We start from the raw sequence: 12,335 nt of genomic DNA, 5'->3' as shown, positions 1-12,335 counted from the left end.
ATTCACGGTACAACACAAAATAATATTGAAATAGAGAATAGGAAAATCACAACAACATTCTAACATGGTGAAAATTAATACAAGACAGCTCTATAGCATCCTGTATTTCAAGGGGCACGTAACTGGGTTAAGTGTCTTTGGTGACAGTAACATGGTCATAAATAAGAGACACTCCATTTTACGAGGAATTTCCAGCATAACTTTAAAAATAGAAAGGGGGTTGTGGTTGGTGACTGCTGAGAATTCCCTATCCCAAGATGAATAGGAATAGCTCATTCCCAACTGTGACAGTTTATGTGCCGCACCTTGTGGGGTACCTGCAATCCTCCAGATTTTATAAGACCATAGCTCCCATTATACTGAATGTGAAAGATACTAACGGAGTTCCGCCACAGCTGGAAATCTACAGCTGTCCTTCGAAAATAACACATTACCAAGTGATCCAACATCTAAAGCGTGGCCGCTAATGAAAACATGCATTTTACACCATTATAAAAAGAACCTGCTATTAATGTGACAAATGGGAAATGTAAGGTATTTTATTTGCAATTGCTTCATAAACATGTTATTAAAAAATAATGCATAATCTCTCATTTTCTTTTAAATGCATCCTAAACACAGCATCTTTGTTACCTCGCCAGCGGATCCGCGGTGTCCTCGTGCGGGTGAGCCGAGACGCAGCTCGCGCAGGCAGCTCCCGGCTCGTCCCGCTCGCGGGAAACGCGGCGAGGTCTGTCCGGCTGCGGGACGCGCGCCCCCGTGTGGATCGAGTGATCCAGACGGGACGCGCGCCGAGACGTCATGAGAGCCGTTCGCGCATGCGCGAACGGTTATCTCATGAATATTCATGAGGGGATTTAAAGGGACCCTTTATCTTTTTTCCTCCTCCCACTTAATTAAGTGGGTAGGAGGATCTAGGGATGGAGGGATATTTAAACCTTCAGTTGAGAGCTATACCTTGCCTGTGATAGAGCCTTTATTGCCTACACTAGCGTTCCTGTATCTATTTGCCTTTTTTGTTGCCTGAACTCTGCCTGAACCTGACCACCCGTTGTTTGCCGCCTGCCTCTACCTGAACCCAGTTTGTACCTGACTATCCGTTGATTGCTGCCTGCCCTGACCTCTGCTCGTGACCCCGACTATCCGTGTTTGCTGCCAGTCCTGATCTCTGCTCGTGACCCCGACTATCCGATTGTCTGCTCCTTATACCATCTGTTCCTGCATTGCTCGCCATCACCGCTTGGGGCGCCTTTCCTTGTACTGCAGCGAGGATCCACAGCCTGAACCACCGTGAGTGACAGTATCACAGGCCATACCATGGATCCCGCAGACTTGGCAAGGATGTCCAACAGACAAGACAGACAGGATCAAGTTCTTGCTGCTCACGATTCCCAACTCCAATCCTTGGAGCGGAAATTGGACGACGTGGCAGACCTGCTAAGATCGATGGCTACGAATCTGTCCCCAACTATGCAGCAAGGGGCATCCTCGGATTCTTCACCTCCTGTGCCGGAGCAAAGCACTCCGGCCAAAGCACCTAAGATGCCACTACCGGACAAGTTTTCTGGTGATCCTCAAGAGTGCCGCGGCTTCCTGAATCAGTGTGCATTACACTTCCGGGCCCATCCTCAAACCTTCTCCTCTCATTGCAACCGAGTGACTTTTATTATAAACTTATTAAAAGGAGAAGCGTTGGCGTGGGCATCACCACTGCTAGAGCAGAACTCGCCTATTTTGGAAGATGCAGACGTCTTTATTACATCGTTTCGTGCTGTCTTTGATGCTCCTGGGAGGCGAGAAGCTGCAGAATCCAATTTGATGGAAGTCCAACAGGGAAGAAGGTCTGTGGCTCAATACGCCGTTGAATTCCGCACATTAGCGTACGAGACAGACTGGAATGTCAGTGCGCTGAAAGCAGCCTTTCGCAGGGGTTTGAATGGACCCATTAAAGATGCTCTCACCTACCGTGACATACCTCATGACCTAGAAAATTTGATCACCCTGTGTTTACGTCTAGAAGCCAGAGGTCAGGAAAGGAAGTTCGAACGCGACCGAGAACGCGATAGAAGGCCTCATCAATTAAGGCCTTGGACACAACATGCCGCTCCTGCGCCTGTTGAACCTGCTGCTGCCGTTGCTGAACCTATGGAAATAGGTCCGGTGCTCCATCTATCTGCTGAAGAGAAGCAACGCCGCAGAACTTTGGGACTATGCTTATATTGTGGTCAAAAAGGACACTTGATTTACGCTTGCCCTAGGAAACCGGGAAACGCCAGAACTTAGTGGAGGTTGGAGGTGCTTCACTAAGTACTACTGTCGCTACACCTCCTCAGTCGCAGAGACTTTTGGTTCCCATCCAGCTGCAGTGGACAGGCCACCAAGTGGCCACTCAAGCTTTCATTGATTCTGGGGCGGCTGAAAATTTTATTGACAAATCTTGGGCCTTGGAACACAGAATTCCTTTACAACCTAGGACCCAGAAGACCTCAATTGCCGCATTAGATGGTTCGCCTCTGGGAACTGGGATCGTGTCCTTTCAAACTGAGGTTATTGGTGCAGTCATCGGAATACTTCATTCGGAAGAAATACAATTTAATGTACTATCCAGTCCTCATATCCCGGTCATTCTAGGAATGTCATGGCTCCGACAACATAATCCCAGCATAGACTGGAGAGAGGGACAGATTCTGGCTTGGAGTAAAGAATGTTTAAAGAACTGTTGCAGCCCTTCTACCAAGTTGAGTTTAATGCTCGAAGTACCGGCTCAGGATCCTCGTCATCTGGTACCTCCTCAATATTGGGAGTATTTGGAGGTGTTTTCTAAAAGAAAAGCGGAAACCTTACCTCCCCATCGGGCGTACGATTGTACAATAAAATTGTTACCCGGCACCAACCCACCTAAAGGGCACACATATCCATTGTCCCAACCTGAAAATCAAGCCTTGGCCCAGTATATAGAAGAGAGTTTAAAGAAAGGTTTCATCAGACCTTCTGCGTCTCCGGCAGGAGCTGGCTTCTTTTTCATTGCCAAAAAAGACGGTTCTTTGCGTCCATGCATTGATTATAGGGGTCTGAATAAAATAACCATCAAAAACAAATACCCGCTACCCCTCATAACTGAACTTTATGATCAACTGAAAGACGCTACTATCTTTACCAAGCTTGATCTACGGGGGGCCTATAACCTGATTAGAATACAAGAAGGGGATGAATGGAAGACGGCTTTCAACACGAGATATGGACATTATGAGTATCTTGTGATGCCTTTTGGGCTATGTAATGCCCCGGCAGTGTTCCAGAGTTTCGTGAATGATATTTTTCGTGACATGTTGCTATCCCATGTAATGGTCTATCTCGATGACATTCTGATTTACTCAAAGAATTTGAAAGAACATCGGCAACATGTCTGTCAAGTATTACAAAGGTTAAGGGAACATTCTTTATTTGCTAAAGTTGAGAAATGCGAGTTCCATTGTGACAAGGTGAAGTTTTTAGGATACATTCTATCTGCTGGACAATTAGAGATGGATCCTGACAAACTAACAGCCATCAAAGACTGGGAGGAGCCTTCGGATATCAAGGGTATTCAGCGATTTGTAGGCTTCGCCAATTATTATCGTCGCTTCATTCGGAATTTCTCTCAGATTATCGCTCCAATCATTGCACTGACTAGAAAAGGGGCAAATCCTAAATCTTGGACCCCTGAAGCAAGTAAGGCCTTTGAAAGACTAAAATTGGCCTTTACTACAGCACCTATCTTAAAACGCCCCAATCCTGATTTACCTTTTATCTTGGAAGTGGACGCATCAGAAACTGGGGCTGGAGCTATTTTATCTCAACGAGATCAGATTTCTAATCGCCTTCATCCTTGTTCCTATTTTTCTAAAACTTTTTCGTCGGCCGAACAAAATTACGATATAGGGAACCGAGAATTGCTGGCCATTAAGTTGGCATTGGAAGAATGGCGACATCTGCTTGAAGGGACTGTAACTCCCGTTACCATACTCACCGACCACAAAAACCTAGTGTATATCGAAAATGCCAAACGACTCAATCCTCGACAAGCTCGATGGGCATTATTTTTTACGCGGTTTAATTTTTCTATTTCCTTTCGACCGGGTTCAAAGAATACTAAGGCCGATGCACTGTCTAGACAGCATGAGGCGTCTAATGTTGAAACTTCTGTCGAACCTATTGTTCCACCTACAAAGATAATTGCCACCATACACAGTACCCTCATGTGGCACATTTCTAAATCTCAGACGCCCCGTCCCCGAGGGCAAATTCCACCTCCTGGGAGACTTTATGTGCAACCACGCTTTCGTAAAGCTGTTCTGTCCTGGGGTCATGCTTCTCCAGTAGCTGGTCATCGGGGAACTCGGAACGTAAAATTTCTTCTGCAGAGGAACTTCTGGTGGCCTACTATGAATCGTGACATTTCTGACTTTGTACAAGCGTGTACTGTATGTGGTCATAATAAGATACCACATACTCGACCAGCGGGGTTATTATGCCCGTTACCTGTCCCAGACCGACCATGGCAGCACTTAGCCATGGACTTTGTTACGGACCTACCTCCTTCTCGTGGACATACAACTATTTTAGTAGTGGTAGATTTGTTTAGCAAACAAGCACATTTTATCGCTCTCGCTAAGCTTCCGTCAGCTAGTACACTAGCTGACATCTTCATGAAGGAAATTATAAGACTTCACGGGGTTCCTCAAATAATTATTTCTGACAGAGGTTCACAGTTTATCTCGAAGTTCTGGAGAGCAATGTGTAGACTTATGGGGATTGAGTTACATTTCTCTTCCTCCCACCATCCACAATCCAATGGTCAAGCGGAGAGAACGAATCAAGTTCTTAAACAATATCTGAGAATGTATGTTTCAGAGGACCAGTCTGATTGGTCAACGCTTTTGTATCTCGCCGAATGGTCATACAACAGCTCATTTCACGAGTCACTACAGATGTCTCCGTTTAAAGCGGTTCATGGTTATGAACCGTCATTGTGGCCTCAAGAAACCAGTACCACGGGGGTTCCAGCAGCCGAAGCCCAATTCCAGGTCTTGCGTGATCATTGGGCACTTATTTCTGAACAGTTAAAGCAAACCAAACGGTTGCAAAAGAAAACAGCCGATAAGTATCGTTCAACAGGACCGATGCTCAATCCCGGGGACTATGTGTGGCTTTCCACAAAGTATCTTCATCTCCAACAACCTGCCAGAACCCTTGGGCCTAAGTATATTGGCCCATATAAGATTAGGACACAGATTAACAGAGTTACCTATTCGCTTGTGCTCCCCAAGACGCTACGCATTCATAACGCATTTCATGTTTCTTTATTAAAACCAGTAGTTAAAAATCAATACTCCTCTACGGTTCGTACTCCCGACCCTGTAATGGTTCAGGGCGAAGAAGAATACGAGGTACAGACAATCCTAGACTCTAGAAAGAAACAAGGGAGACTCCAGTATTTTATTAGATGGAAGGGATACGGTCCTGAGGAGAGTTCTTGGGTTCTTGCCTCGGATGTCCATGCTCCAGCCAAGATTCGTTCTTTTCATAAAAAATTCCCTCTGAAGCCAGCCTCTGATCGCCAGGATGGCTCTTGTAGACAGGGGGGTACTGTTACCTCGCCAGCGGATCCGCGGTGTCCTCGTGCGGGTGAGCCGAGACGCAGCTCGCGCAGGCAGCTCCCGGCTCGTCCCGCTCGCGGGAAACGCGGCGAGGTCTGTCCGGCTGCGGGACGCGCGCCCCCGTGTGGATCGAGTGATCCAGACGGGACGCGCGCCGAGACGTCATGAGAGCCGTTCGCGCATGCGCGAACGGTTATCTCATGAATATTCATGAGGGGATTTAAAGGGACCCTTTATCTTTTTTCCTCCTCCCACTTAATTAAGTGGGTAGGAGGATCTAGGGATGGAGGGATATTTAAACCTTCAGTTGAGAGCTATACCTTGCCTGTGATAGAGCCTTTATTGCCTACACTAGCGTTCCTGTATCTATTTGCCTTTTTTGTTGCCTGAACTCTGCCTGAACCTGACCACCCGTTGTTTGCCGCCTGCCTCTACCTGAACCCAGTTTGTACCTGACTATCCGTTGATTGCTGCCTGCCCTGACCTCTGCTCGTGACCCCGACTATCCGTGTTTGCTGCCAGTCCTGATCTCTGCTCGTGACCCCGACTATCCGATTGTCTGCTCCTTATACCATCTGTTCCTGCATTGCTCGCCATCACCGCTTGGGGCGCCTTTCCTTGTACTGCAGCGAGGATCCACAGCCTGAACCACCGTGAGTGACAATCTTAAACAAAGAATGCATACTGAAATACTTTGTGAATACTATGTAAGTATAAATATATATATATATATATATATATATATACTTTAAGATCAAAAGTACGTGGGCACCAGACCATCACACCTCTATGAGCTTGTTGGACATCCCATTCCAAAACCATTTACATTAATATGGTATCAGCTCCCACTTTTCAGCATTCAAATTCATGAAAAGGTGTTCAATGGGGTGAAGGTCAGGGCTAGGGTGACCACATGTCCCTGATAGCCCGGGACTAAGTCCTGGGTCCTGGGCCCCAGCAGCCTCAATCTGGGACAATGTATTGTCCCGGAATGATAATTCTGAGTGAAGGAGCCTGATTGGCTGAGAGTTGAGAAGCCTCTCCTGATAGGCTGAGTCCTTCCTTCACACCAAGCTCAGTGTAAGCTGCAGCCAGCACCAGATATGTGCCTGTGACTGTGTTTGTCTGTGTGAGTAATGTCTGGTAATAGAGAGGTTAATCTTATCTTAATTTGCTCATGCCTGTTGATAGAGGGGTTAATTATCTGAAACGGCTAATGTTTATTATAATATAACTATATATTATTTACAAATCAACATGTCTCCCAAGGCTTCTTTATATGTAAAGGCAACTCTTGTTTTATGTACAGGAACATAGTCCGGCTGGAACAGGAAAGGGCCTTCCCCAAAACGGCCGCTACAAAAACACAAACAATTGTTTAAAATGTCGTTGTATACGCTAATAATAACATTACTTTTCACTGGAACTAAAGTGGCCTAGCCCAAACCCTGTTAAACAGCTCCAGACCTTTATCCCTCCTCCACCAAACCTTACAGTAGGCACTATACAGTCCATTAGCGTTGTCCAAAACCCAGATTTGTCAGACTTGCAGATAGTGGAATGTGCTTCATCACTCCGGAGAACACATTTTCACTGCTCCAGTGTCCAGTGGCAGCGTGCTTTACACCACTCCAGCTGACACATGGCATTGCAGATAGTGATCATCAGATTGTGTGGAGCTGCTTGGCCATGGAAACCCATATCATGAAGCTCCTTATGCACGGTGCTTGTGTTGATTATGAGTGAGTAACAGAGGACAGTTTTTTACATGCTCCATGCGTTCAGCAGTCGGAAGCGCCATGACTCTGCATGGTCTACCACTGTGGCTGAGCTGTTATTACTCCTAGCCGCTTCAACTTCACAATAATAACTCAGTGACGACTCATGGAGATGACTTTGCCTATGTGCTCGATTTTATACACATTATGTTATACATGTATGGAGGTATGTATCACGCATCACGACATGTGTTCCGCCAGACACACTTCCTGCATGGCAAATTGAAGGGGAACGGGACAAGTGCATATGTGGTAATTCTGCAGAATGCCCTCACACATTTGCAAGGGGGGCTACCAGATAACTTTAAATGGTTGAAGTATCTGGTACGTTTTTTCAAAAAGCACTTTACAAAGCAGTCATCTTTTCTCCTAAAATTGTGTTACATGGATTACATAACACCAAACATCTAAAAAGGACCAGGCCACATAGCGATCATTGGTCCTGGAGGAACTACATTTATTATGAAAAGAGTGATAAATCACTATTCTTTAACTGAAACCCACCCCCACCCCCAAATATTCATAATCCACAAGTGACTCTTCAACAGTGCATTCACTCCCACAAACATCTGTTTAAATGACTTTTATAGGTTCCTCCCTTAGAACTTAGGTTTCTTTCTTCAGCTGCTTCAGATGTTGTCCGATGTCCGCATATTCTGTGATATTCTTTTTTGTATTACTATGGAAACTACGCATGACATTCTGTATAATATAATTTAGAGATAGTGGTAAGGCATTATTAAAAAAGATGACTTTTTGGGTACCTGCATTTAGATGTTACTTTTAATATTACAGCATATCAACATCATGAGCACAATTATTCCACCCCATGGATAAAAGTTTATTGGTTTCTGGTAAATGCAAGATTGACAGGGTGACAAAAGTGTAACGTGTTGTGAAACCATGATTTATCCTATGATGACTGCTCTGTCGGCAGGTTACTTCACTGCAAAGTGCAAACATGTAATTCTCAACCAAACAAAGCAAGAATTCAGCGCACACCCAGTGAACACCATTCAAAAAACACCTATCTAAAGCATAAATATTGGGGATTCCGTCAGAGTATATGCCCATATATTGCTTAGCTAGCCACTACGTCAAACTATGTTTGCCTAGTCCTATGTAATTTTACATGCCTATATTACTTAATCAGTCGGACGGCACTGAATTTTAACCTAAAAGAGACCTTTAAAGCCATCTCTGGACACCGTTAATGAGACACTTGTGTGGCAGGAGGGGCTCCTCAATCGTAAGGTTTGGTCAGAAACTGCACATATACACATCACAAAAAAAGATAGAGAAAGGGGAGTGCACAACCTAAAAAGCATAAAAGGCAAAACAATTCCTGGGTTGCTGCTAGGATAATATAGAACAATAAATACACAAATCAAGAAAAAACATCCAAAACACACCTTTAATGAGGGCGCATGAGAGCAGTCTCCAACACGAGTAATTTTTGAATAATATTAGCTTAGTATGCACTGAATACTTGCTTCATTTTGTGTATTGATTGGTCATTATTATTCTAGCAGCAACCCAGGAATCTGAATGTATATGCCTTTTTAATGCTTTTTAGGTTGTGCGCTCCCCATTCTGTATATACATTACCATGGCAGCTTGGCCTTGTCAATACGAATGAAAACAATTCATTCTTACAAATATGCAGATTTACTATTTGCTATTCCATTAATCTGCCACCCTGTCAATTAAGTAATACTTTTTTTACATTGTATTCCTTTATGACATCTTGAAGGATGATCCATGTTCAGTTATAAAGCCAAACAGTATCACTATATATATATATATATATATATATATATATATATATATATATATATATATGATATTGTCATGGTTACCATGGTTCATGCACTGCCTCTGGACTGTCTGCCTGGCTGAGTCTGTCATGCTTGGAACATACTTTAGGTATCCTGACTTTCAGTGTATGAGAATCATAAGTCTGTGATCTGGGCAACTGCTTGCTCTACCTGTTCTCATGGACTTCCATCATAGTCTATGAGTTTTTCTATGAGAAAATAATAATAATGCATAATAAAAAAAATGTTCACAGGTTCTGATAGGCTGTTGCTATAGAAACTGAGAAAACTTCTTAAGAGTTTCTGTTGTTCTTATGTAATTATAACTTCAGAGGCGGATCTGCTAAGGTTTATTTGAATAATACGCTAGTACAATTATTGTTTTGTCTAAGTGGAACGGCATCTGATTTTACAAGCATCTTACTTGTGGTCAGGCCTGGACTGGCCATCTGGAACACGAGGCAAATGCCAAGTGCGCTGCTGGCTGACATCGCTCTACACTTCAGCGGCAGATTAGGTGCTGTAGTGTGCGCCCGCCGGCTGGATATGCCGCTGCAGTGTGGTACATTGGAAACTAATCTATCTCTGGAATATTCTCCAGTCAATTGTTATCAGTATTTAGGCTGAACTTGCACAACCCTCATTATTGAATCACAGACACACAGCCCCGCACATGCTGCTTAGCACTTCCCGCATATAGTGCTCACGGACAGGCAGTATAGCTCAAAGCAGCAGCAAGACTCGGCACGTGAGACTTTCACATTATGATACAGGGCATACAAAAATAAACCTTGCCTGCTTTTTTACTTTTCTTTTTTTTTTTTGCCCTGGAACACGTCCAAGTCCTTAAAATTGGATAGTTGGGAGCTGTGTATTCCCTTCTGTTCAACAGAAAGAATGTCAGGCATATGATTACTCGATGTCAACTCTGAGGAATGCAAGTGTCCCTCATCTCTCAGTAAACAGAGCGCAGCCTGAATACAAAACCTATTCAGACAGGTGGAAGATGCTACCCTCCGATGTATGTGAATGATAAGCAGAATGATACTGGATCCGGCGTATGTGCCTGTAACGTTACGGCACAAGTTTGCCTAAAGCTTCCTACAATCTTCTATTGCCTGTAGCAATTTGATAATATTTATACAATCTTCAATAGACAGTGCAATATTGTAACAGTCCAAAACTAAAAATATGTTCTAAAATACCACGTTTCCACATTTTTACAAACAAACAAAACTTTTAGAATGAGACGTGGGAAAAAAATATAGGGTTATTTCAGGACACATAAGAGACGTTTTATTCTCCATAACACCGCCAGATCATTCTCATCAGAGCAAATTTTGCCCCGATTCAAAATGTTTCACTTCAGAAGGAGAAATTTGTAAAACCAAAATCCTAAAGCAGTAAAACAGATAAGGAGAATTTATGGGTAATGTAGAAAGTATTTGACCTTTACATATAGCCTAAGGGGGGGTTTATAAATATGTGTAAATGATGTCAATGAGTGGCTGCTAGGGATGTCAGCGTTATTTACGAGTTTGGTGGAAAGGCAAGATATATCCCGATTGGCTTTCCGTGAGACAGCGTGCATGTCAGCGTTCCGAGAGTCACACAGTTATGTGTGAGGTGACGTCTCGCTCTATGGTAATCGGTAGTGATGACGTTTGTGTATAGAATGAGCGTGTGTGTTGTATATACTACAAAGTATCAGGACAGGTATGTGTCAGCAGGTCTCTATGGAAGCCTGACATGCGTGAACGTACTTCTCAATAGCAAGACATACATTAGGGTTTGTTTCTGGGACTAGGACACAAATACTTCTATGTACAAGGGGGGAGTTTTTTCAAAGGAGGAGAAATGTTAGAAAAAACGGTCATAATCTTAAACTAGAGGTTTAGCTGTGACGTAATGAACGTTTTACTTTACTGAGAGGGTGGTAGACAGGTGGAACAGCCACCCAGCAGAGGTGGTAAGGTAAATTAAACACATGGTATAAGCATACAGCTATAAGAATATAGGACAAGACCAAGTACCAACTAAGGTCTGGGTCTACATAGAAAAAAAACGAGCAGACTAAATGGGCCGAATGGTTCTTATCTGCTGTCAAATTCTATGTTTCTATGTACAGCCTGGTATGCCTTAACAAAGTGACATTTAAATGACACATACAGCACAGTCTGCATAACTATAACCACAGAGACACCAGAGGACAAATCATACTAAAATAGATTGTAGTCTTTACAAAGATAGCCGGCTAAAGAAGATTTCAGTGGTGCCAGTCTCACTGCTAAATTATTAAAAGTTTAAACTAAATGCACTTTGTATCCAAGTGAACAACTCAGTGGGAACCATCACCATCCTTACCTGGTATGGAGAGCAGAGCAGCGATAGAGTGATCAAGAAGATAACTGAGGTCATCTTGAATGTGGCATGCTGTCCACCTGGTGATGCCATGCTGTCCTATGTTGCATCTTGTTCCCATCAACCAAAAGTGCTTAGCTCCTAGTTTCCAGTGCAGTGAGGGGCTCCAGCCCAGCAGACAGGTAAAGAAGAAGAAGTCCTGGCTGTGTTTGTAGAGCAGAACAGGTAGACAGCACTAGAATGCAGAAGCCCACAATATTCCCTCACCAGCTTCAGTTCTGCTCCAGGCTGCTGACAGACTGCTCATTCCTTGCAGAGGGAATGAAGGAGGAGCCTTCATTACAACACACACACACACATGCACACACACACACACACACACTCATACGAACAAGCATTTTTTAAAGGCACAGAACTAGTGTGAAATCTAACCCTGTATCTTTCTTGCATTTGTAAGGTTATGCAGCTGGGTATATGCACTGCAATGCAAGCACATGACACAGTTAATGCACTTGCTATTATGTATGGTCATTAAAGTGCATGATAAACACATTAGTAACACTAATTCCATTTTTAATAAAACTGTAACGCTCAGATCGAGATCTCACTAACGATTCATTTAGTGAAATGTATATATTTTGTTTAATTCAAAGTATTATTAAAGAATTAAAATTAAGCTTTTGTCATATAACATGTACATATTGCTGTGCCAGTCATGGCTTGGCTGTTTTTGCTGTGTT

At 43.6% G+C, this 12,335-nt stretch overlaps 1 protein-coding gene across 1 annotated transcript in view; it reads right to left on the bottom strand.

The window, feature by feature from the left end:
• Nucleotides 1-11,816, bottom strand: part of ADAMTSL1 (ADAMTS like 1) — a 366,597-nt gene extending 354,781 nt beyond the window's left edge. The window contains exon 1 of the mRNA XM_053465892.1: nucleotides 11,599-11,816. Coding sequence (XP_053321867.1) covers nucleotides 11,599-11,688 — 90 coding nt within the window. The 5' untranslated portion in view covers nucleotides 11,689-11,816. The remainder of the gene's footprint in view (nucleotides 1-11,598) is intronic.
• Nucleotides 11,817-12,335: the final 519 nt, after the last annotated feature.

Source organism: Spea bombifrons, chromosome 1 (genome assembly GCF_027358695.1).
Source record: "Spea bombifrons isolate aSpeBom1 chromosome 1, aSpeBom1.2.pri, whole genome shotgun sequence".
NCBI lineage: Eukaryota > Metazoa > Chordata > Amphibia > Anura > Pelobatidae > Spea > Spea bombifrons.
Note: the sequence above shows the minus strand (reverse complement) of the source record. Positions and strands in the feature narration are given on the sequence as shown.